Genomic DNA, 26,588 nt, shown 5'->3' on the forward strand with positions numbered 1-26,588 from the left:
TGGGCTCTTAAGCCAAAAACAAAGGTGATGCAGATAAACAGAGTGAACAAGTAATCACTAAAAATAATCAGCAGATAGACATAGTTATTAAATGTCTAATCAGTAAAAATAATCAGAGAAGTTGTTACATAACCAGCTTTTCTAGATCAAAATCTTTCTTTACTTTCCCTTTCTTCTGTTACTTTAGAATGGATTTTATCTCAACCACTGTAGTTCTGTTTAATATTCACAAAAAGTTGGATATGATTTGCCTGTTACATTGGAACATGCAGGGGTTTAAACACGAAAAAGAATGGAAACTGGTCATCGGTGTCATGTATCACTTGAAGAGATCCAAGCAAAGCTGTTCTTAGTTTCTCCTTATGCTGCAGAGTTGTCAGTTTGAGTGACAGCCTGTAACTGATAGATCTCCTCATCTGTGTCCAATACATGGTGTCAAAAATTCAATGTAAAGTGTAAGGAACTTAATTTTCACAGTTTTAACCCTAAAGGTTTGTGTGTCATTAATATACTTTCAAACACTGCTTATTTCTGGGAATGATAAGGCCTTAGAATTGAATATTCTTTGCCTTTGGTAAGCTAAACTAGATAGTTTGTACTGATCTTCCAGTTAAAGGATTATAAAGTGACTTCTGTAAAATTTATTTAATGCTGTTAGAAAATTCTATGAATAAAATCATGATCACAATTCAGTGAAGAAGCATGGTACTTCTAATTGATTTTTGTATATGCAGTCTGAGAGATAATATCTCAGTAGTGAATAAAAAAGCGGCGCTGTCTGGATTCAGCGTGCGGTACTCCGTGCAGCATGAGAGCTCTGCCATTCCCTCCATATATTGAGCAAGTTTATGCAGTTGACAAAGAGTAACAGGGCTTCATCCATAGGGAACTCTCTGTGTGCTGGTGGATGGTGGCAAGTGGCTGTCAAAGGACTAACCAGCAGACACCAGATAAGTGATGTTTGTGGGAGGCACATCAGTTCTGGTTTCATTGTAATTGGCACAGGTAGGAAAGATGACAGTAATGCAGCGGTGTCTGCCTGTACCTGTCAGCTGAGTGTGTTCCAGGATTTCCACAGCGCTTGAACTCTACCTGCTGGCAGGAGCCTCGCGTGTGTTACTGTATCTCCACTGGTGCTGTTGCATTTTCAGGTGAATTACTGCTATCACAGAAATGCCAGTGCATTATTTTACACGTTTTTGGTGCGTGGGCATGTCCCGCATTTGTTACCAATGTTAAATCCAAAGCAAAGAGTCTGTAATAATTGCTGTTTACCCTTGTCGTTTCTAGCATTTTAGTATGTGTTAGTGCACTCTTAAAAAAACCCTCACAAAACTCAAAACTAGGCTTTTTAACTGGGTGGTGGAACTGAATGCACAGAGCTCTGGCCTCTGGGAAACTAGATTCCATTCTCTGTTGTTTGCTCTGTCATAGTTAGTCTGTAGATGCTCTTGAAAGAGTAGCAGAAACTTAAAGCTCCAGTAAAATATTTTATGCCAAATCCATTGGTTTCTCTTCTGCTTAATTTTGATTTTTTTTACTCTGATGAATAGCACTTGCTCTTATAACAGCATTTGTAGTACATTCAGCTCAACAGTCAGGTTTAGGATGTTTTGGTTTTTTCAGGGACTCCATTAAATTGACAGCAACTCTCAAGTTGGCTTCATGTTGGTACTGGACAATGCTGTAGTTGAAATCTTTGATAAGGGGGAATGTGTCATTAGATAACCTCAGCTCAGGAACTGATTAAAGTATAAATATTAGTCTTAATTTGCTAAATCATCAATGCCAATACCACTTGCTGCAGACCTTTGCTGACCAGGTATTAGATGACTCTTCAAAAGACTTGTCAGAAAATGTGACTTGTGGAAAAACTTGTCCCAAGGGCAAACAAAACCTGTAGTGATACTGTCCTTATAGTGATTGTTAAGAAAGTAAACTGCACACCTTTTGTTGTTTTTTCCTGCCTTCCTCTGTTAAGTGGTAAAAGCAAAACTTTCTGTTTTACAAGCATTAGTGCTTGTACAAAAGTGGGAATTTGGGCAGGTGGACAGGAGAGAAGGGGCAGGGTTGTCACACCAGGAATAATTCTAAGGCCAGTCTAAGCAACAGTGGTATTCTGTATGTTGCACAGTATGGTGTTTTTAGAAGTATAGGATGGTTTGCTGTTAGCAGGACAGTTGGTAATGTTCAATTCAGGTCTCAATAGTTCAGCTTTTATCAAGTTACCACATCTGGGCTGAAAAGTTGGGTTTCAGAGGCTGGTATTTAAAAATTCAGACAAAAACACTAACAAATTCTTAAAACTGTTTCTGAGAATTCATCTAGCAGGAAAAAATACCTCTTTTCTGTAATAACAAATATTTGGGCAATGAGGCAAACCTTTTTAATGCTGTTTGTAGGTTAGAATTTGTAACTTTGGCTGGAGAAGACAACCCAGATTTCCTTGCTTATGTGTGACCCATAATTTTCAGAACTCTTAATTAGAACTGAGTGTGGGAGAAACAAAACGTGGCAAGGGAAACCTGGGAAACAGTGAGCAGCCAAGAGGTGAGGTTAGATGAGACACTGGGTGTGGAGAACAGGAATGGGGAAATTGGAATTGCACAGGTATAGGTGGTGAGCAAATACTTGGTGAGGAGGAGGTTGTGAGATAGATGAGGTACAGTCCTGATGGTGGAGGAACTGGACTGCAGGAGAGGGGAATGAAGAAGCTGATAGAGAGGGACTGAGCCTGGGAGGCAGTGGGACTAAACTGTGGAGTGGGATACTAGTGTACTGGTCTTGAGTACTGTTACTGGAGATATTAGATTACTTTGTGGTGACAAGACCATGGGAACCAGGAGCAGGATTCACAGGGGGTAAAAATAGGGAATCCTGAACAGTGGACCAGCACATTCCTGAGAAGTTTGAAGACTGAGAAATTATTCTCAGTGTGGGCAGTAGTAGTTGCAGTGGAGGTGACTGGTTAGTCAGAAGTCAGGCCTGGTTACAGTGCCCACCTGCCTTTTGATGTGGAGCCCAGACATTCTGCTTGTTACTTGAGAAAATTGTGATGTAAAGCAATTAAACAGCTCATTACTGGGCCAGTTATTTCCAAGAATGCTTCTTATATGTGTGGTTGTGATCATAATACAGTGCTCTACTTTGAAACTGCTTCCATGAAGGTTGATTCAGCTGAGGAAAGGTGTGTGGCAGGGCTTGCTGGCATATCCCTGAAGGATGGGAATGAACATGGGAGTCATATGTGGCATAATTTATGTAACCTCTGTATAAGGCTATGGTTGTTATTCTAACAAAGATATGTGCCTAGACTTTTCTCCTAGATTACCTGCTTTAGCTTGCTGTAGAACAAACAGTATGATGTAAATTGTCCCATCATCCCTCATGAGGAAAGTAGGATGTTATGTAAAAATAGGCAGTGTGGTGGCATAGCCATTGCAGGGGCAGAGTCATGGGGCAGGGGCTTTTCCTGGGCAGTTATGGTCCGTCTCTTTTCAGGTGTACTCTCTCCGGAGCAAAGCACTCAACACACATACACACAACACCCAGGAATCCAATTTTTGTTTTTCCTAAGATGTCTATTGGAAACAGCCTGTGAATTGCATCCTGAGAGATCTCTACAGAATTTGTAGGCCAGGGGCTGTAGTATTGTTTCCCCTGAAGCGAACCAAACTGGAAAGTGCGATCTACCACATATCTGGAGATTTTATCTTCATGCAGTTATATAAGCCTTTATAGTAATGGGATTGGGAACCTTGTTTCTGGTATTTCTAAAATATCTAGGATATTATTTAATTATTTGTTTTAAGATTGGCGCTCTGAGCTGAAATACCCTCAATAATAAGGAATGACCTGGATACAACTGCATATTCTAAACGTGAGCTGGCTCCTCCAAGAGTCCACTCAAACATGGATGTGGTCTAAAGCTCACTGCTTGTCAACAGCTGAGTAGTTTTGTGTATTAGTGTATTGCTCCTTCTGAGCTGGTATGGGCTCTCAGAGCACAACTTGAAATACTTGGGATGGTGCTGTGATTGCGGCAGACTTTATCCGCCTGCAGGTAAATGAGGGAATGCACAAAAGCTGTTTATGTTACTTTTAGAGCTGATCTGATGCTGGCATTATTTTTGAAAAATATACAGCTTGCTCCTCTGCGACTTCAGTTGTATGATTGCACACTCTCCTTCGAAGTCAATTTTCTAGCATTCTGGTAGGATCACATATGCTGTCAAGTAATCTGAGGTTTAACAGCTGAATGCTGCTGAGCAGTTTGTATTTTATTCTCCTTATCCAAAAAAATTTTGTGAAGTCCCTTCTTGAGGCTTTAATTCTTGCCAGCTATAAAGAGTGTGTGACTCACAAGGGAGTTACTTAATGCTGTGTTTGTGTGATTACTCGTGACTTGGGAAATTTAAACTTGCTTTGCCTGTCTGCATGAAGTACTTCCCTATTCCTTCTCCTTTCATGACTATGTTGCCTTATTAAAGAAAGGAAAGGGCACTGTTTTTGTACCTGGCTACTGCTTGTTAAATTAAACAGATGGCCTCTGATGTCATTTTGACACTTGACTGTACGGCAGCATTCAGTTGAAGAAGTGTTCAAGTGAAAGCAGTGATTTGTCTTAAACCTTTTAGTATGTTGTAAAAAGTTCAATAGATACAGAACTTAGATGTGACACAGATCCTGTATAGTCTTGGTGAATAACTTCTAACTCAGACTTCTCATCTTATTCAAAAGTCTCAGCAGTTACGTGAGTACCACTCATGGTTTCTGAAGTGTTTTTACATACTTAGACCACAGATGATAGTTTTTATTCTTTCCTCTTATAGTCCATTACTTTCCAAAATGGAGCTGTGTTTGTTACTAGGATAATTTTTTGTCCAAACCTGATACGCCTCATTTCTTCAAGTAATATCAGGTTCTTAAACATGTCCAGATCTTTTGGACTGAAGGTCTGTGATGATGAGGTGTTGGTGTTCTCTCCGCCTTGCTTTTGGGTAGTTGCAATAGAGCAGGTACTGGTAGCTGAGTGAGTGTCCCCACTCTGCCTTCATCCTTTGATTACTGATTTCTTGGGATTATTTTCAGTGTAACACCCAGATATTCAGAAGGTGTCTGTTTGTGCCAAAATGGAATGACCTGGGGACACCCACTGTGCTTCACATGTGGTCTTGCATAATGCTTGTTGCAGAAAAACTCCTTCATTCCGCCCAGCAGCTTTACAAAATAACAGCTGTGCATGAAATCACCTGCTCTAATTTGCTTCTGCTGTTGCAATTGGTTACAAGGCAGAAAGTCACAATAGATTCAGTGCAAAACAGAAATAATGGAGCCTTCTGTGGTGAATGAAAAGCTGTGAGTTTGATCTTTCAGACTGTGCCTCTCTTTAATGTGTTCGTGCTTAGATGACACATTGTTACAAGTGAGACCTATTAAAGTTGGCTGTCATGTCTCTTTGTCTTCCCTTTTCTGTGGTTTTTCTAATCCTCATCTTTACTTACTAGATATGTAACTCAGACTGATTTTTTTAGGAAACAGTTCAGTTATTTTCAAAAATGACGCTTGGAAAACCACATTATTTTGCCTATGCAAGCATCTTCCTTCCTTTACCCAACCCACTTTCCCGTGCTTGGTGTATGGTCTAGAATGATGGTGATGGTGGGATGGGTAAGAGGTTTGTGTTAGTGACATACATTACTTCCATGTTTAAAATCTCTTATAACTTAGTCTTTCATTGGGGTATAGTGGAAAGGTCACAAATTTGCATATGTTCAGTGAAGGCTTATTTTTGACATTCAGTTATTCTGCAGGCTTGACTCAATGTTGAGCCGGAAGATGGTTCAAGAAACTGGATTTGGGAGTACTGGAAAAAGTAGCTAGGTCTGAGGAGATGCAAGAAGCTCTCTGGTGCTGTCATGCATTTGTGGCTCCTGTGGAAGAAGAATCAAATGTCAAGTGAACAAGAAGTGGTGGGAGTCAAGGAGTGTCCTGTTGGTAGGGAGGTAAGGAAGAAGGTGACTTCTTGTGATACTAGGGAGAGACTGAGAGCCTGTGGGAGAAATGGGGCCAAGGTGAGAAGATGAAGTAGGTAATCATGAGGAAACAAAAGACTGCAGCAGCAAACAACATCCAGGATAGAAGAAACAGAAGAAGAAAAGGGAGAAGTTTATCTACAAGGAAGCAGTGTGCAGCAGGAGAGTAGAAACCACCTAAAGAACAAGATGAGGGGAAAGTGGGAGACTGAGCTTGGGTCACAGAGACCAAAGCAAGTGAGGATCATGATGCGTGTGATACACTAAGGGTGAAAAAAAGAGTACTGAGTCAAGACAAGAACCGTGGGAGTACTGACTCTGGGTGGTAAAGAAATCAAAGCTTTATGTTGCGACAAAGATAGTGCAAATTAATTGAAGTCTGAGGAGATGAAGCTTTGCGTGCAGAATCACAAAACAGAGCTGCCCAAAGAGGGAGGTTGCACTCCTGTCATTGTGGCTCTACCACTTTACTGCTTGTCATTGTTGGTGCTTGTTGAGCTCTTCCACACGCCAGCTCGGCAGCAGAAGCCTGTTGGAGCAGTCAGCAAATTGAATCATCTCACAAAGGGACCTTGAGAGAGCAAACTACTGCAGTTGGAGGCAGGGGAGAGTTAATGGAGGGGGGGAAGAAGTAGTATGACCTTCCTCATGTGGCAGAAGTGAGCTCTTAAATTTCCTGACAGAGGGGAACTGCAGGACTGCAGCTGTAACAGATTGGGAAGAAAGGGTCAAGTCTGAGAGAGAGAAGTTGGCAGAAGAGTCTGTTGGAAATGTTCCTTCTCAAAATGCCTAGAAGATCCCTGATTTTTTCAGTTGCACCATTTAGTTCTGTCAGAAAAAAAATTGTGAAAGTGAGAGGAAAGGTGTGGATTTATATGGCAGTAATACATTAACATCCATTAGTAAAAGTGGAAGAGGTTTTTGCAGTGGGCTCTCATTCTGCTGATACATCATGATATAATTTGAGCATTCTAGAATTTCTCCCTTATTTAAAGGCCTCAGAAACAATGCATGTAGGAAAGTAATCCTTCTTTAAGCTGTAAAATAAAAAAATATTGAACCTAAGTGCAGTCTTAATTTGTTGCATTTACAAATATATGCCATTATCTTTATTTTTAGCCAGTCTCTGCTTTAACCAGAATAAAGAATGAACAGTATTAAAAGACCTCATGAATATTTTGTTTTTCATCATAATTCTGTCTCTCACTGTGCCCTATTCAAATTCTGATCTGAGTAACTGATAATTTCCATAAGCACTGTGAGTGATCTCCTGTAGTAAGGTACTGTTGCATACGTACATTAAAATTTCACTCTGATCTGCATACAGAGAGCTGAAGGATGAGAATTAAAAAATTAAAATAAAAAATCCCATCCCCCAAAAAATAAACCAACCACCATCCCCAAAACCCACTTAGCTGGACACATCTCTAATTATTAACCTGGCAAAACTCAATTCTGTGTTATATTTTTTCTGTATGCTACCAATCTGTAAATAAAACCCCAGGAGTTGAGTAGTACTGCTGAAGAGTGTTGTGGAATGTATGGGCTAAGTCTGTCTTAATCCCAGAAGCTCTGCTGGGTTCCAGAAGCAAAGTCTGTGTGTCCTCATTTTCCTGAGTGATGGTCTGTGCACTTGCCCACCTTGTCCACTCTAAACATGGACTGATTTGTAGGTGCCATCCGTGCTGTTCACTTAAAAAAACTTTATGCAATATTTCTAATTTAATTCCATGAATTATTATTGAAATATTGTCTGTTGTTTAGCAGCTGCTGGTGGGGTGGTTTTGGTTCTGTTTTTCTTGGAGCAGGGTTGAGTGATTGGTGATGAAATGCAAACAGGTGCTGTGCAGGAATTTTACAGATAGTTCTGATACTGAGATGAGATGCAATAGTATTGCCAGTCTTTGTCACTGGTAATACTGAAAATGCTTATACAGTTGAAAATTTTGGCCTTTTTTGATAGCTGTAATTCTGAAGCCCCTGGTGGTCTAGTGCCATTATTATTAATTCTGAAGCTTTTTATACCTGGATATTTTTCGTGAAATCTCATTTGAGCTGGCCATTTACTTGTTTAAACACAGTATCAAATAAGCTTGGCAGAGGGATATTTGATATCAGTTAAAAATATAACAAAATACAACAAAATCCTTGGTGACCATTTAGATATTAGGGGCCAAATTCAGCCAAGTGGACTCCAGAGGTGTGATGTCCCATACAACATACCTGTTCTGTGGAATTTCTGAAATTTGTCTGTGCTAGGAAGTGGTTTTTTGCTTACAAGTTCCACTGCTGAGAATTTAAGTACTAGCTTCCTTCAGTAATTTTTTTATTAGCATTTATTCGTCTCTAACTCTCAAGCAAATGTACCAGCCTCTGGGTGCAGATGACCTGATATAGCCTCTTCAAAGGCAAAGTTGTTGTATACCACAAAAACTTAATCATCATTCTTTTACCTTCTTTAATTTGCATTAGCATAATTAAAAGATGGATTTGCTTTAACTCTATTTATTTTACTTTTTTCCCCCTTATTACAACAGGCTAGGCGAGTTCTTATTTGCATCTATAAAATCTGCTTGGGAAAGATGAAAATGATCTTTGCCTTAAGGGCAGTGCTCACAAACACTGAGCTTCCAGACAAATCCATGTTATGTCAAAAAATTGAAGTTAGCTGACTATTTTGTAGTAAGTTTTACCAATAAATAGGTTAATATAATAAATAGGCTAGATGCCTATTAATTGTGTAAGAATTATTTCAACTGTTAAAATATTATGATACTTAAATACATATTTTATCTGTTATAAAGTAGAAATAGCTAAAATAGCAGCTCTCATGTTAATACGGCTTAGGAGTTAACAGATTCAGCAAACGCTGAGCTGATGTTGTGTCGCTGTGTCTTGACATGAGTTGGAAGATTCATTGTAGAAGGTGGTGTTTGTTTTTTCAGGAAAGAGCTCTGAACAAGGGGTTCTGAAACTCATTGATTAAAGTAGTGTGGGTTTGTTTTTATTTTCCCCTGCTGCAGGTGTGATGGACAGGTAGCAGAAGATTTCGCTTTGATATCAGGGAATCAGAATGACCGAGTGCTTCCTGCCTCCCACCAGCAGCCCCAGTGAACACCGTCGGGTAGAGCACAGTGGGGGTCTTGCTCGTACTCCCAGCTCTGAAGAAATCAGTCCTACAAAATTCCCTGGATTGTACCGCACCGGTGAGCCTTCACCCCCTCATGACAGCTTGCACGAGCCTCCAGATATAGTATCCGATGATGAAAAGGAGCATGGGAAGAAGAAAGGCAAATTTAAGAAAAAAGAAAAAAGAAGTGAGTAGACAACTTCTGTTTGTAATTTGTTGCTTTTCATTTTTCTTTCCTTCTTTCTTGCTCAAAATTGCTTAGTATTCCCAGCGGGTTTTCCTGAACTTGTTTAGGTGTGAAGGAAGTTAACTTGTTACAAATAGGCTGTGTGCAGTATCTGTTTCTCTTCCAGAAAAACCACACCTTAGCTAAACAATTGGTTGTTTTTTTGTTGCACAGATACAGGTACCAAAAGTGTACCCAGAGTTACTAAGTTACTAAGAAATGTGTTTATCCTTTAATGATGCATTGGTATATGCCTTGCATGGGGTTTTTCTGATCTCCTTATCAGTTCACATTCTGAAGTGGAGGTTTTCAAGTGTATTTCCAAATAGGTCCTTTTTCAATCGTAGCTGAGGTGCTGTCTGAAATAAAACTGTATGTTTGACCTCAGTCTTATACTTGTAAATGTGGAAGAGTCAGTTTCAGCAACTTTAACCTTTTTTCCATGTGTCTCCTATACCGTCTCAAGTTTTCATGTGCACACTACACTGTTATTTGAGGAGTAGTAAAATCTGTGACCTTCTTTTCTCTCGCTTCTCAGTTTAGTCTGATCATGCAGTTTCCTCCAGCAGTGCCAAAGTATTATTGCAGAGGTCAAAAATATGCAAACCAGCACTGAGATCTGAATTTTCCAGAACTGACAGAGCAGAGGTTAGAAGAAAGTAAAGCTTTGACTAGATAATCCATTCTTTGTCTTTCTTTCTCCAACAGAAACCTTACTTTCCACCTTTAGATTTGTGCAGAAAATTTTGGAAACATGAAGTAGTTTTTATTCAACTGTTTTTCTACATATTCCGAAATAACAAAGCACTTGGAAATACTGAGCTGATACTGACCACTCTCACTACCAGAGACTGTCCAAGTCTCTCAAACATAGATATCACATCCTAAGTGCTAGTGCTTTTTAACTGACATTTGTATTATGTTTTAGCATAATTTCAAAATATTATTCCTCTTCTACAATACCTGTATCCTCGATGCCAGTGTATCTTGCTACTTCTTACATGTGGAATTTGGAAGATCAGAAACAATGAGACAGCATACTGTGTTCTGTTGGAATTAATATGGTGACTGTAATGTGCATGCACATATTTAAAAAATTACTCTTCAGTAATTTACTGGAATGCAGGAATTGTTTCTACCACAGTTCAGAAGGACTGTTGCTGTTTTAACTAAAAACCGTGTGCCTGAAGAAAAATGCGTCCTCAGGTTAAAACCAAGAGTCGAAATTCCTACAAGTTTTAACAAAAATGGTTCCTTAGCGTTTTTCTCCAATATAAACAACAGTAACCTAATAGAGATTGCTGGATTGGTGATGAAAATTCGTTGCTCATTGGATAGGTCTAAATTCAGACTAGCAGTAGTTGCTTTTTTTTTTTTGCAAGCAAGCTTTCAGTTATAGTTCTGCATTGCACACCTCTAAATTTGGGGTTGGTAGAGGTCAGCATTGTACATCGTGTGGGTTTCTTTGTGGTGGAATTCAGCATGGCTCATGGTGATAGTCTAAATGAGGGCTGTTGTTCAAGGTGAAAAATGCTTCTTCAGCAAATCCATGCAGGTCTGTGCACACTGGCACTGCAGCTGCTTTCTTCTGCAAGAGATTGCAACACATTTTATAGCTGATGTAAAGCAATTCTTGTTACTTAAAAAAAACTTTGAAGGTATGAAAAACCCTCAAAGAACACACAAATTTAAGACATGGGAAGAACCAAATCACCTCCTGCAGCTCTAATGTAAAAAGTATTCATCATTTCTTTGCCCTAATACATATCTGTCATGTAATTGCTGGTCAGATAGAAGAGTGAGTTACATACAAAGCTTTCAGTACATCTCAAGCAGTCCAAAAGCAGTCATTATTGTAAATATACCCTGAACAGACATCTTGCTTGAGTACATGACAAGAGTTCTTTACAGTTGCTTATCATGGCTGATTTTAAGAGTTCCCCTTCTAGCACTATTTGTTATTCCTCCCATACTTCTGATTCTTGAGTTTTTTCCACCTTTTAAATTCTGTTATACATGTTCAGATTCTTTCTTTTCGTATTTTCTGGCTACCTGCTTTGATTTTGGACAAACTGCCATGATCATGTAGTTTTGGGCTTAAACAAATATAACTGAACAGGTCAATATAAAAAAGACAAGTTGGCATTACATTATGGAGAGTGAATGTTTGTTGAATTAGCAATTAGTGAACTAATGACAAGGTCATTCTAACTCCTGAAAGTGTAACTGTAATTTGGGCTATTTTGATAATACTCTAAATGTAAATTTCAGTAGTGCTTGAAGAGCAGAAGGGTTTATAGGGAGGGAAGGATAAATATCCCACAGTTATTAATTTTAGTTTTTCAGGTCAATCCTGTTTGCAAGAGTGATGCACTCTTAGCTGCATTATTAGTACCTATAGCAAAAAGGCATTTTTTTTCTACTTGGTTAATATATTGATTTGATATTTTTCATGTTAATGACAATAATCTAATAATACACAGCAATTATTCTGGAGGAGAAGTGCTAGAAATGTTTTGGAGATAATAGAAAATTAAATGGAATATTGTTTTTTACATGGAATATCAGCTGCTGGAAAGATAGCCACTAATTTCTATTCTCCACTCCTCTGTGATAGAGTGGGTGTTGGTTGGCAGCAGAGTGAGTTAGATTAGGGGACTTATTAGGGATTAAAAGGAATTTTCTTTTTAGTGGCATAGTTTTAAATCAGATCTGTTCCCTGATTGAATCAGAACTTGTGCTGTGACAGCAGGAGAGCAAAAATGGATCTGTTTTAGGCAGTAGTGGATTATCTGAGGTAGTGACCAGTGTAATTGATTTCTGTAAAATGTTTAAATACCTGTCAGTAATCATGTGTTGATATAGTCATAAAATATGCAGATCCTTGCAAAACAAAAAGGTTATAAGAAATACTTAAGAAGAAGAAGCTATTCTACCCATTAGAGTTTCTGTAGATAAAGAGTCTGTATGTGGTAGATCTTACTCTGCTTATCGTTTTTACTTCTGAGATTGATGCTGTTGGACAGGGTGGGTTCAATATGCAGCCAGTTTTTTTTTGTTTAGAATAATTTCATATTCTTTATATGATTCTCAGGAAAATCTGGAGGTGGTTGAATTATAAACCAAACTGTCTTGTGAAGGGACAGTAGTATCAGTAGTGTGAGGTCTTCTGAAATTTTCAGGAAATATTTTTGAAGGCCAAATCCCTAATATGTTGGGCAGGGGTTCCAACTGTTCTTTTGGGAAGTAGATGAGGACAATAGCAAGTCCCTGCTATAGCAAAGGAAATGTTATTTTTACTCATCTGGTGAGTGGAGAAGCTCTGAGTACAGTTTCCAGATCTACATACTAAGCAAGTTACTAGAATTGTCTACCCCTGATAAATGTTAGAGGCTCTTCATATCAAGTTTTATCTTTGAGATAAATAGGATGTGTAGCTACATCCTATTCTACTGACAAATTACTGTCTATCTCTATATACCGCTGTGCATTTATCTAGCAAAGTACCATTTGCAAATAGTTTAAAAGTCTACCTTTCAGTGCCAGTGATTACTTTAAATCAAAACAAAGTAAGGCAAATTTCTTATTTCAGCTTCATTTGCTCTGCTGCCATAGCTCTGCAGAGTAATCTGAATGCAGAATTTGTTTGGGATCGCTGTGCTCACATCAGTGAATTGAATATGTATTAAAGACAATCCTGTCTAATTGAAAGTTGGATAGTAAGTGTTGGTAGTGTCTGTAAGGCGGAAATTTGTGTTGATAGTGACGATACATCTTGTGGGCAGGGAGAGGAAGTAGAAGCCATCTATCCAATCTCACTGTGCAATCATGTGCCTTACAGTTTTACTTAGAAATGGTATGTAATTGGAAGGCAATCCCTCTGACAAATTCAAATTAGGTAACTAATGCTAGCACTGCACATTGGTCATATTTGACCTACTAATTCTTTCATATGTAAAAGCCATCCATGTTTTCTTTCAGTGAATTAATTACAGATCCTGCAGATTTCCCCAGGGAGCCAAATCAGCTGTAGAGTTATAAATTTCTTTAAAACTCATGAGAGACATGATGGACAAAAAGTATCTTGTGGTAGGTTTGATAAGTGGCAGTTCTACATAATGCAACCCTTTGAGTAAACAATAAATACTATGGCATGACTTTATAGCTTTGTTTAAGAGTGCAGGAGGAGTATTCCCAAGTAGGCAGACTGATAGCCTGATAGTGACCTTGCTGCATGACAAAGCTTTTAAGCCTGTAAGTTAGATTTTTCCAAAGTAACACTAGATTTTTTCTATTATTATTATTTTAAAAGAGGTTTTCATAATTTTCATAAGATAAGGGCTATAATTTTTCAGTAGATAAAGTTTGTAGTAAATCTTACTGTACATAGTAAATCTTATTATTCATTTTACTTCACATTTAAAATAACTGCAGTGAAGGCATGCTTGTGGAAGCAAGGTTAACAAAACCTGAGCAAGGAACTGGCAGATAGTCCATCATGCCGGTGGAATTTGAGTATTTATTACGTTAATACTGGTCTCCTACATTCCTACTGGATGTAGGAAAATGTCATTGACATGTATTAGAGTGATGGGAAAATGGGGACTATTAGTACTAGAAGGAAACAGTGAACAGAAATATCAGTTTACTAACAGTAAGTAATACTGTTTCCACATTTAAAATTACCTGATTTGTCAAGTGGTTTTGATAATATTTCTTCTGTATATAATTTAGGTTCTTTATATTTCATTATATTGCATCACTGGTGAAAGGGATGCAATGATTTTACTACCAAAAATAGGATGAAGAAAACTGGGCTATTCTGAGAGACGTACAAATCCCCTCTTGGTATGTGTGGGTTATGCTCTACAAATCTGTATTAGTATTAGCAGATATTTATAAACTTCGTTGACTTACTTAACTGAAACAAATTACCAAAGGCTGGTTTTGCATTTAACTTGCTGCTTCTTGTCTTCTCATGAAGTCAAGAATTACCAGTTTCAGTAATGTGCTGTTGCGGGCGCTGCATTACCACAGACCTAGAGAGGCACCAGGGTTTGTGTTGCAACATGGAGTGCTGAGACACGTCAGGCAGGAGCTCTGCTGGTGGCACCGACCTCCAAGCTTGCATCCCCTGTGCTGACATGTTCCTCGTGTGCATGTGGAACCCCACGCTGTTTGACTGGGAGCTGTCTCAGCGACCCAGCAGGAAGGACTGGAGGCAAATGGTTCTGGGGTCCGTCTGTTGAAGGTACAGCTTTCTGTTTGGAAATTACATCTGCGAAGTCCATCTTGAAAGTCAGTGCCAGCCCCGGCTCATTCTCACAAAGCCAGAACAGTGATGGGTGCTCCTCCTTTGTCCTGTAGCTGGTGCGTCTGCAATTCTTTATAAGAGTGAGATTTGAGTCCTTAGTTTATGAACTGCAGGTTTTCCTTACCCATTTCTGTTTTTTGTTTACAAAACCATGAATTATTTAGCCAGTAAATAGAGAGGAGGAGACCTGGTTGGTGGTTGTGCTCCAGGTTAACATTTGCGTTTTTATATTAAAATCCACTTGGACAGGAACAGTTCTACGGTCCTTCTCAGTTTTCTATGAAAGTGTGTGTTTGGTAGTCCTAGGGAAGAGTCCCAGCTGGGAAGGGCGAGCTGCTCAAATAATTGTAATTATTTTATGGTAGTTCCATGCTTTAATACATTTCCTATATTTATTTGGCTATTAAAAGCTATCTTCTACAGAGTTGCCGAGGAGACCTCAAAATACAGATGGCTCCTTGGATGTGCTGAGATAATGCTGAGAAACTCAGCAGCCTGGTATAGTTCAGAACTGGAAGAATAAAAGGCCAAATGTCCTCTGGTTCTTTTGTGCAAGATCTTTCACCTAAAAAAATTTCAGCCTGTAGTCTCATGCATGATGTGCTCTCATATTATCTAAGGGGGTAATTTTCCTCTAGCCAAAACTATTCACGCAGCAAGAGCACTTGGCTGTCAGTGCCTCCTCACTGGAGCAGAGGCACTGCCTGTAGGTAGTGGAAGAGCCTCAAAGGTTCTGTGTATAACGGGGGCTTCATGTTGAAGCAAGAGCTTGGTACCTGCTGCCTTGGGGGACCTGGCTGGTGCAGATGGCACGTGAAATGTCATCCTTGTTGACCAGGTTTCAGGCTTACTTTTCTTATGTGGGGTACTGAGTATGTAAAATCGTAATTAGTGGACCTGAAAGTTGTGTTGGATTGCATGTTGTTTGTGGGTTGTTTCTTTGTTGGTTGGGTTTTTTTGTTAATCCACCTTTAGAGATTTTCATGTTCTTGCCTGAGGGCGAGGCAGGGCTGGCTGCAGGGGCGTAGTTACTTAAAAGCACTGGTGCCTGTTTTAGACAGCACTTGGTGTTTTGCTGCTGGAACAGTGTACTCAGCCCAGGGACTTGTTTGAAGCTCTCCCATGTGCTTTTTAAGGCAAATCTGCACCTTCACGGGCAGGTATTGTGCTAGTGTTACTGGAATTGTTTTATTCATCTAGTGAAAAGTAAGTGTGCTAGTGCTTTTCTAGTTTTGTGTCGGGTTTTTTTTGTTGTATTTTATTTGAGGCTGAAACTTTACTAACTTCGTACATTAAAATTCATAATATTCTGGAAAGGGATTGGGGTTTTAAGTGCTGAAGTTTAGTTTGTTCTTAAAAGATACTTGTTAGACTTTTATGTATCTAGTAGATGATCCTTAACATCAACTCTTATACTATTGATTACAGGACCATAGAGAAGTTGCCAGACAGTTGTTTTTGTTTTGCATTTCCTTGACTATTAGATGGGAATCTAGCCCATAAGATGGACATTGCCATTATGAGTAAGTATATAAAGTATTCATTGTTTAGATCATTCAGGAGCTCTGTGGCTTATCTTTAGTGTGTTTATGCAACCCTGATTTAATCCTTGTCCACTCAAGTGTGTAACAACCAAAGAAAACCTTTTGAGGAGTCAGGCAGGTGCTATTTTTTAATTTATGTTGCTTCTCTCTCTTCCCTGTGTATGACTTTGTGTTCTCTCCCTGTTGCAATATGGTGTCTGGAAGCTCACAGCTGTCCTCTTCCCTTCTCCTCCTTTGCCTAACAGCGGAAGGTTATGCTGCATTTCAAGAGGACAGTTCCGGTGATGAAGCTGAAAGTCCTTCAAAGTTGAAACGGTCCAAGGGAATACATGTCTTCAAGAAACCCAGCTTTTCCAAAAAGAAGGAAAAGGATTTTAAGATAAAAGAGAAACCCAAAGATGAAAAACACAAGGAAGACAAACATAAGGAAGACAAACATAAAGAGAAGAAGTCGAAAGACTTAACTGCAGCAGATGTTGTAAAACAGTGGAAAGAGAAGAAGAAAAAGAAAAAGCCAATTCAGGAGACAGAGATACCTCAAGTGGATGTTCCAAGTCATAGACCGGTGTTTGGCATTCCTTTGTCTCATGCCGTAGACAGGACCATGATGTACGATGGCATCCGCCTGCCAGCAGTTTTCCGTGAATGTATAGATTACGTAGAGAAGTATGGCATGAAATGTGAAGGCATCTACAGAGTTTCAGGTACTCCGGGCAGACTGACATGATGGTTCCTAAGGTCTTTACTTGCAGTCTTATTATTATTTTACCAATTCCAACACCTAGAGACTCTGTTTGTAGCTGCATTAATTTTGATTATCCAAAAGGTAATCTGGTAGCCAAAGTTAAGCAAGCCTGTAGGTATGAAATACCAGAAAAATTGCTAATTTGGTGGTACTGCCTAATGGCAGTAAAAACACACCTATTTTGGCCTTTTGTGATAGGATGGTAACAACGAATAAAATGTATATGGCCAGCTTGTATTCTTTTCCTTCCGCAGTAGAAATACAATGGTAGTTGATTGCAAAAGCAAAAATGAGATATAACCATTTTATCACGTAAGCTTCCCACTAAGTTAGTTTTTCCAGTTACTTCCATTGTATGATTTTTTTCTTAAAAACTTGTTTTCTTTCAGCAAATATGCTAATAACCAGAAAATACAAGTGTCACTGTTTAAGCTTAGCAACAGCCGGCTAATTAACCGTGGTGGTTGCATAACACCAGCTTATAGAAATGAGACCTCAGTTTTCATCATGTTAATCAGAACAGTCCCTTTATTTGGGAGCTGCACCAGCAACGTATCTCTGTGGGTACCTGTAAAGGGGGCAAGAGTAAGGGAGGAAAGGAATTGGAGGAAAAGCATTTAAAACAGGTTGGCCAGCACTGTACAACAGTAAGCAAACGATAGCAAAGGCTTCATTAAGCTGTCTTCGTGGTGTCTGTCGGCATGGTGCTAGGTAGGAATGCATGAATAACTGCAGCAGCTTAAGCAGTTGCTTTGTCTAGCCTCCTGAAACATTTTGGTTGCTCAGTTTCTCTAGATGCGATGTGTTGGGAATTTTCACAGGTGTGTTTTCTGTAAACCATTTCTGCTCTGTGTACTTTGTAGGTGTTCTCCAGAGCAACAGCACCCTCTTGTGCATGTAGGATTGTTTAAGTTGAGAGCTCAGAGAGAGCATTGCACTGACTCAAGGAGTGGCCAGCTGTTGTGAGGGCTCACTGAGCCCATTTTGCCTGGGCTGAGTGTGCCCAGCTGTGCTCATTGGGTGTGAGCCAAGCCATGGCAGCATGCCGAGTTGGTGTAACTCACGTGGGTGTTGAGCTTTAAGAGTGAAATTTCTCCAAGTTCAGGAAGATTAGAATGTCACTGAGTTATAAAAACATCTTACAGAAAATCTCAGATGGGCTGAATCATTATGTGAACACACTTTTATTCATAGGATGCCTCAAATCAAAAATCTTGTGTGAGATTCTTCCGCTGAGGAGGGCCAGCTGGAAATCTGGAAACTAAAATGTGTGGGTTTTGTTTTGATGGAAGAAAGCTGTTATAGGTAGAACTTGCTGCACAATATTTGAGTTGATAACATATTTGCTACTTGGCTTAGGGATGTATACTTGAACACCCAGAAAGATGCTGAATGCAAATACATAATTGATCTCAATATTCCCCTACCCTTCCTCACCCTATTTTATGTTCCTTGATGAAGGGGAATGCTGGCAGCAGTTCTGCCAGTGCTGTGGTTTTGGTTCATAGTACTAGTCAGTGTTTTTAGAACCAGTGATCACGTAATTTTGAGTCATGATTTTCACTTTGTTACCTGCGGATAACTTTTAAACAATGTTCCTCAATTAGCATAAATTGTAAGGAAAGGTGAAATAAATGCATTTAAAAATTAAAAAAACAAACTTAAATATAACTAGTATACATTTAGAGTAGAACATTTCTGTTAATTCTTGATCTGAATATTTTAAGGAATAAAATCAAAAGTTGACGAGCTAAAAGCAGCCTATGATCGCGAAGAGTCTCCTAACCTGGAAGAATATGAACCCTACACAGTGGCCAGCCTGCTGAAACAGTACCTGCGAGAGCTGCCTGAAAATCTGCTTACCAAAGAGCTCACATCCCGCTTTGAAGATGCCTGTGGAAAGAGCACAGAGGCTGAGAAAGTTCAGGAGTGCCAGAGGCTGCTGAAAGAGTTGCCAGAGTGTAACCACCTCCTAATTTCTTGGCTGATTGTGCATATGGACCATGTTATTGCAGAGGAACTGGAAACAAAAATGAACATCCAGAATATTTCTATAGTGCTCAGCCCTACTGTCCAGGTACGTGCACCACACAGCAGGTGTTAGAGCACAACTTCAGCCTGAGAAAGACTTCTTTGTAGGAATTGCATATTGTCTGATAGAGTTAAGCTACATTACAGCTTCTGCTTATGCCTCAGGAACCCAAAATGCTGGGAAAGGGGGAACAAAAGGCTTTCCACATGTGAGCTTGCGTACTATGGGTCTCATATTTGGGTTACTATGATAGTTTTACAAAGAGTGCCGTCTGTGTTTTAATTCTGCCATGAATAGCAGTCATTTAATGTTGAAATTGTCCAATAATTCATGCACATACACAATTTCTGTGGCTTCTGATTCAGTGATAATTTAGTGAAGACTACATTGTTGTTTAATTTTAGTATCAAGCCAATGAACCCTGTCCAGTACATAGATCTTCCTGGTGCCGTGATGACTTGGGTAAAATGGCTTTGGTGCAGTCAAATGGCTGGGGAAAAACGACTTGACTTAGTTTTCCAGTAAGATATTGTGGTTTCTAGATTGATTGATTCCTTAATAAACATCTTGGAAATATTGAATTTAAATTCGTCCTTAGCAAGATGAAAACATGGCATTATTGGGTGTGGGCTTTCCAGAACAAGCCCCACACTTCAGAAAAGCTTGACTTTATAATTAAGAGTCCAGGTAGAGACCCGGTAGCAAAAGGGCCGGGTGTTATTCTTGGCTGTTTTGCTGTTTTGCTTTCTAACTGAGAAAAGAGGTAACAATTAACATAAAACAGTGCAGGCCCCATCATGTTTTTTTGGTAACTACATCTTAGCAATTAAAGTGCAGGTAGTGACAGAACTCTAATATTTGTTTCAGAATAACTTTTTGAATTTTAATGGAAGATACAGTATCAAAATAAATACTTGCTTCTGTCTCATGTTAAAACAGGGAATACATTGGAAGATCCCTTCAAACTACTTTTTTTCCTACTATATGAAATCATCTGAGAGAGAAGCTGTAGAAAATACTACAGGGTGGGGTAAGAGAGAGAAGGTGTAGCCAACCAGCAACCATAAGTTGGTGTGGTTGCTGTTCCCTTTTACTAACTACCTTTACCTGAGTACAAAGAAAGATTTAATACATTTCTATATCTACCAGAGATGGAAATAATTATGGTAGCAAAAGACATGTGAAGATCCTGAGTTTAGCATGAAAATGCCTCAGATGCACAGACAGGTAAGAGAGACAGTGAAGTGACTCTTTAATGCCAGTGCTGCATTGTTCACAGCGTCATTTTTAATCCAGATTTGAATCTCTTAATTTCTCATGAAACTGGCATGACTGTGGATCACAGAAAGGCACGTTGAAGGCTACTGTTTCTGGAGGAAGACACTGTGCTCCACAGGTATAAGATGATGTGAATAAATCATCTTAACCAGTAACCTGTCTGTCCTTTCTTTGCAGATCAGCAATCGTGTCCTGTATGTGTTTTTTACACATGTTCAGGAGTTCTTTGGGAATGTGACCCTAAAGCAGGTGACAAAACCTCTTCGCTGGTCGAATATGGCAACAATGCCAGCACTTCCAGAAACACAAGAAAGCATCAAAGAAGAAATCAGGCGACAGGTTGGCAATTATTTTAGTGTTTTTCTGTTTATCTTTGGCCTGGATTTTATACACTCAGTAAAATTCTGGTAAGTTTGTAACATACTTTTTAATTCCATCACCATTATCCTATCAGTGGAGACCACTGGAAAGTGACTGATGATTTTCTTTCTTTTTTTCACTGTAAAGTTGTTACGGTCTTGTGATGATCATAGCTGTGTCATTCGTGGAGTGCTTTGCTATGTCTTTCAATACTTTTATTGTGGGAGGAAGGTCAGGAGAGGGTGGTTTCTTTAGTACTGCACTTCAGCTGGCTCTAGGTCATATGGGTCTATGTCAAAACTTGTTTGTTGACATGTCAAGGTTTGTAAACCAGAATTCCCAGCCTGTTGCCAGAAAGCCAAAAAGATTTTCCTTTTCAGTCTGACCTACTATGGTATATTAAAGACACTTAATTTCTTTGGCAATATTTCTAGGAGTTCCTACTGAACTGTTTACACAGAGACTTGCAGGCAGGCATAAAAGACTTATCCAAAGAAGAGAGACTCTGGGAGGTGCAAAGAATATTAACAGCTCTTAAGAGGAAACTAAGAGAAGCTAAAAGACAGGTGGGTAACTTTCCTGTTTATTGGCCAGACATCTAAATCATGGATCACTAATCTGAGACACACAGATCAAACCACGTTTCAGTCTTTTTACTGCAGATTTTCTCATCTTAACTTTACATTCCTGATGAGCAATTGTGTTTTCTGCTTAGCTGGCTCTCCCTAGGGACAGAGATCTTTGCAGCTGTTCACAAAAAAATATGTGTGTGATTAAAACCGTAGTGTTTGACAGAACATGTATTCATGATATGCTTAAAACATCGTGTCCTGGAGTACCAAGAGGAATTACTGGAAGACTCAGGGTTAACAAACTTGAGAAGCATTTTTTTAAACTGTTCTGTGTCCCAGAGAAGGGACAGACCTTGCTGAAAGCTTTTGAGACAACTGAGATGGTTGTTCTAAATTTGGGAAATAATACACTCAAAAAAATCTTTCTTAGAGTAACTAGAGTGACTGGGGGAGGTGTCCTTTTAAATGTTCTCTTTCTGTGGCAGGAGTGTGAAACAAAGATTGCACAAGAAATTGCTAGCCTTTCAAAGGAGGATGTCTCCAAAGAAGAAATGAATGAGAATGAAGAAGTTATAAATATTCTACTTGCACAGGTAGCTGGCAGGCACTCAGCTGTTTGCCTTTTGGTATTTTATATTTCAGATGTACTGAACGCTCCTTTGTCCCTCCTAATGCAGTGGGACATTGAAGGCTTAATGGGGTCTCTCTGTGCATTAAAACACAAGGCTTTGTTTTAAAGGGAAATAAACCAGGGAAGGAAAGTTGACTGCAGGAGTAAACCCAGAGCTGAGCAGACTCTTGTTAGCAGCAGGAAGGAGACACTGTGCAAAAAAAAAAAAAAAAAAAAGGAAAAGAAAAAGAAAAAAGGAGCCTTTGTTGTTAATGTACTTAGAAAGCACTTCCAAATCAAGCCAGTTTTAATACCGTTAAACTGCTTTCCTGCTGATCAAAGGAAGTAAGGCAACTATTTAGGCTTTTCTGCCTTCCATTGCTTCCCCCAGTAGCTTTGATCTTCTCCCCACTGTACCTTCCTCCTTATATTCATCTTCAAAGACATATAATTTAGTTTTTCTAGTTATTTTACTGGTTGGCCAGAGCTTTCCCCTGGAAAAACCTTTTCCTAAGGAATGGCAGCCAAACATGGCAGGATTTGGTATGTCATCAACACAGTATTAAGTACAGCAATCGTCTTGGGGAACAGACAGTGTTGGGTTTGAACTTATATTTGCTTTGAGACCTCAGTGGATCAGAGTTCAAAGCAGACATGCTAACCACTGCAACTGAAAGCGTTTCAGAGAACAGCATCATCTCATACTTACTGTGTGCTCCTGTAGGAAATAAAGTCAAGACTTTAGGTGAACTAACTGATCATTGCAGGAGAACGAGATTTTAACAGAACAGGAAGAACTGCTGGCCATGGAGCAGTTTCTGCGGAGACAGATTGCCTCAGAGAAGGAAGAAATAGATCGTCTCCGAGCAGAAATAGCTGAAATACAAAGGTAAGAGGGACAGTTCACATCAGAGCCCTGCCAGGCGACCACACTTTGATTACAACTACACAGATGCTTTGCTGAAATAATAGTCTAGACTACACTAAAAAGCTCACCCAGCAAATGTCACAGTTGAAAGCCCCTTACTTTTATTGAAGTCTCAACAAATTTGGATATTTCAGGATATTTTCTGTTGTTTTCACTTGAATTATGATGTAAGGGAAACTAGGCCCTGTGCTGTAAAAAAATCCCCCTTGGAAATCACTGCTTAATTAAATTAAGCATTGAAAGGAAAGTCTGGTTTTTTTTTTTAAACCATTGGCAGATAATTCAGTGGGTGCAAGTTAACTCTCTGATGCTGCCACAGTTCTGACAAACTTGAGGAAGTGCTTAAATCAGGATTTGTCATTGGTCTTCCAGTCGCCAGCAGCATGGCCGAAGTGAAACCGAGGAATATTCTTCTGAGAGTGAAAGTGAGAGTGAGGATGAGGAGGAACTGCAGGTCATCCTGGAGGATTTGCAGAGACAGAACGAGGAACTGGAGGTAAGATTTGGTTCTTAGGCATTAACTGGTTCTCTTCCCTTAGCGATTACTTGCTGGAGCCTGTGCAGAGCTGTTTGCACATGTGCACAAGGGTTGTTTTGCACCGGTTCTGCCCAGGCTGTGACCCACACACCCTCTGTTGTGTGCGAGTCCCTGCTGCTGTCTGGGCTGGCACTGCAGTGCTAAACCTGCCCCAGGCTACAGCAGTTCTGTGTCAGAAGGAGCCCTGACGTTTGGTTTTCCTTCCTTAAAAGATAAAGAACAATCACCTGAACCAAGCGATTCACGAGGAGCGAGAGGCCATCATAGAGCTGCGGGTGCAGCTCCGGCTGCTGCAGCGAGCCAAGTCAGAGCAGCAGGTGCAGGAGGAAGAGGAGCCAGAAAAACGCGGGGGTGTTTCTCAGCAGCAAAGAGACAGTGTCCTGGAGACAAAAGCAGCCAAAGAGCAGCCAAAAGCAAGCAAGGAGCAGCAAGTCAAGCCATCGCCAAGTAAAGACAGGAAAGAAACTCCGATTTGATCAGGCTCCTTGGCTATGCATAAAATCAACTGAACTGTGCAAATTACTGTAATTTAAGTCTAACTGCACAAATTATTGCTGGCTGTGTACATTCTGTAAAGAAACTTTTCTTTTAAGCCCTAGAGACTTTTGTCTCTAATACTTGTGGCTTCTACTCATCAGACTCAGGTGAGTTTGGAGAGGCCAGAAGAGTTTTTCAGTTAGTATCAGATTATTTCGAGACTGGTTTCCTTCAGGTGATTTAAAATAATTCAGTAACAGTTTTATTTCAAACCAAAATCATTATTGACATTCACTGGAGCAGAATTGGAAAATATCATTTTCAGTAAACAAACGAAAACCCACACACACTTACTAATTATTTGCCTTGTGGATCTGTTCATCCTCATTCACCATTATTTCTGCTTATTAACCGAGTCACTTCTTGCTTGTGCCTTTGATACCTTTCTGATGCAGATTATATACAAGGGAGCTTTAAATTTACTCTGGGTTGGCTGAAACGGTGGGAGACCGTGGGGTATCGTGTTTACCTGACATGCCCTTAAGCTTCATTTTTGTTCTGAGATGTACTGAATAAGTGTAAAAACTTGAGAGATGTTATTTATGTCCCCGTATGATGGAAATGTTCATCGAGAGCCGTTCACGTCTTTTAGCGGTGTAGGTAACACACTGACGCATTTATTAACCGCCCTCATCACACCTGTTCAAGACAGGCCCTGTTCACACTGCTGCCACGTAGCCAAGAGCTTTGTCTTCACCCATCCTAAACGTTCCCGTCCCTCGGAGAAAGCCGCTGCTTGTAGGCAGGGATGGGAATGGGTTACGTCACCTGGGATGTGTCTGCCTGACCCAGCACTTCCCTGCACAAGCGCCAGTCACTTGTGCTTCCCAAGTGAGCCCCAAGAACGACACCAAGGGGAGGCACCGGGGCTTCAGCAACAGCCTCCCTTGTGTTGTTGTTTAACAAACCAACCACCCCCAGCTGGGACTTGCTTTTGGTTTGGCTGTTTTTACTGCTTCTGCCCTTCAAAATCCTCCACCCACGCTGGCATTTAAGGGCCATTTAATGTTTTGGATACACTCACGAGACCCATCCATCAAACCATTTATAGACAGAAACTCCACAGAGTGCATATAGGCTATCTTATTTTTTAATCTGGATATTTATTTTCAGCACCTGTTGGATGTGGTTGTATTCTTTATCTATTGCACTGTTGTGAATCATTGGCCATGATTTGATTTTGTACAAATAATGCTTTGATATGTTATAGAAAACAGCATAGTATTTTTTTAAAATTTGGAAAAAAATTTATAAACACAGAAAATGTGATCAGATTACAAATGTAAACTAAAGCATTCTCCCTTGCCTTCGTTACATACATTTTATATTTGCTGGCAATATTTAAACTTTTTGTTTGTTTAATTCACACTAATTCCTATTGAATTGTCATGGATTTTTCTAATGTTCTTCAGACAAATCTCTTAATATCGGTTAACTTTTATTTTGTTAGGATTGTATTTATCAAGCAAATAAATTCAACAGCCATTTGAAAGTAGTTTCTCATTTATCTATTTCATAATGCAAATCACAGTGATTCTTCCTGGGTGGCTACCTGCAGTTGAGAAGTTTCTATGAAAAATTAACTTGGGCTTTGTTAATAACTCTTCTCTGAAAGAGAAGGCAACTGAATGTCGTAGAAAGTTCTGTAACTCAGGTGAGGATCAAGTTAAATTTGATCAAATTAAAGATTTTAAGCCTTTGCTTCTCTTGTTACCACTAGAGTTTTCAGTTATGAAGGCAAAACCGTCCCGTTTACTCACATGATTCCTTCCACCCCACGGACACCGCTCTCAAAGCATGTTGCTACAGAGGTCAGAAACGGAGGTGGAATTGCTGCTCCTGCAGCAGCACAGTCTCTGTAACCAGAGACTTGGTTTCAAACCCCCTGAAAGATGTTTCTTTCGATGTGATCTGTCACATTCTGTGCCACAGCCCTGCCAGGAGGGGCTGGGCAGGGCGCTGCTCTTCCTGCTGCCCGGTACCCAGCGCTTCCCATGAAACAGCCCCAGAGCAGCGGTGCTTGGAGAGGCTGCTGTGGCAGTCGTGAATAATTGGCCAAAAAAGCCAAAGCTCATTTCAAATAAAGTGGAACGTAATTACAGCACAATAATATGAGTGTGCTGGTCAGATCACGTTATGAGCTGCCTCATCAATCCCCAGGGCCTTGGAACAAAATCTGTGAGCAGCAGTGGGTCAGGTGATCGCCTCCCACCCAGGGCACCAACACTGCCTGCACAGCAGCCGGGCCACCCCCACCAAGGACATCCATGTTCTGAACGACCACTTTATCTGAATTAAAGTATCATTTAAACTGACTTAAAATAATCCTCTTTCCTTAGAGCATGTGCAGCCTTAGAGCTTGTATGTGCTGAGTGCAGCAACAGAACCTCTGTCAGAGCCTTTGGACAAAATGCCAGATTGACTTAGTTTACTGAAAAAAGGGAACAGGCCCACCACGTTAATTCCAGTGTTCTGGACTTAACAAAACGTTTGTGACAGTCTGATGTGGCCCATCAGCTTCCTTCTTGAAAATCTAAGTGTTTCCACAGAGAAGGCAGGGGGTGTTGGGACAAGGGACAACTACACACCTTGTTTTTCTAGCACAAGCCCGAACAGGTTTGGCCAGATCAGGAGCAAGAAGCCCTGTATGAACAAGTCACCAGGACTAAAGTGCCAGCGTGAACCAGGGCACAAACCCAGGGTTTGCCAGCAGCAGGGTACCTGCATCTAACTGAGAAC

General features: G+C 40.0%; 1 protein-coding gene across 3 annotated transcripts in view; it reads left to right on the forward strand.

Annotated features, from left to right (window-relative positions):
* The window catches only part of RALBP1 (ralA binding protein 1), a 33,408-nt gene extending 8,066 nt beyond the window's left edge, over positions 1-25,342 (forward strand). Inside the window, exons 1-10 of one of the 3 annotated variants that reach the window (XM_050315769.1) lie at positions 5,829-6,005; positions 9,059-9,352; positions 16,495-16,953; positions 18,722-19,071; positions 20,482-20,643; positions 21,099-21,230; positions 21,722-21,829; positions 22,614-22,735; positions 23,147-23,270; positions 23,525-25,342. In XM_050315769.1, the coding sequence (XP_050171726.1) occupies positions 9,109-9,352; positions 16,495-16,953; positions 18,722-19,071; positions 20,482-20,643; positions 21,099-21,230; positions 21,722-21,829; positions 22,614-22,735; positions 23,147-23,270; positions 23,525-23,788 (1,965 nt within the window). In that variant the 5' untranslated portion in view covers positions 5,829-6,005; positions 9,059-9,108 and the 3' untranslated portion in view covers positions 23,789-25,342. Of the gene's footprint in view, positions 1-5,828; positions 6,006-9,058; positions 9,353-16,133; positions 16,229-16,494; positions 16,954-18,721; positions 19,072-20,481; positions 20,644-21,098; positions 21,231-21,721; positions 21,830-22,613; positions 22,736-23,146; positions 23,271-23,524 lie in introns of those variants that run through there. The other 2 variants (XM_050315777.1, XM_050315786.1) reach the window with 2 other exon arrangements.
* The last annotated feature ends 1,246 nt before the right edge of the window (positions 25,343-26,588 follow it).

This window comes from Myiozetetes cayanensis, unplaced genomic scaffold, assembly GCF_022539395.1.
Source record: "Myiozetetes cayanensis isolate MyiCay16 unplaced genomic scaffold, myiCay2020 scf1, whole genome shotgun sequence".
NCBI classification, from domain to species: Eukaryota; Metazoa; Chordata; class Aves; order Passeriformes; family Tyrannidae; genus Myiozetetes; species Myiozetetes cayanensis.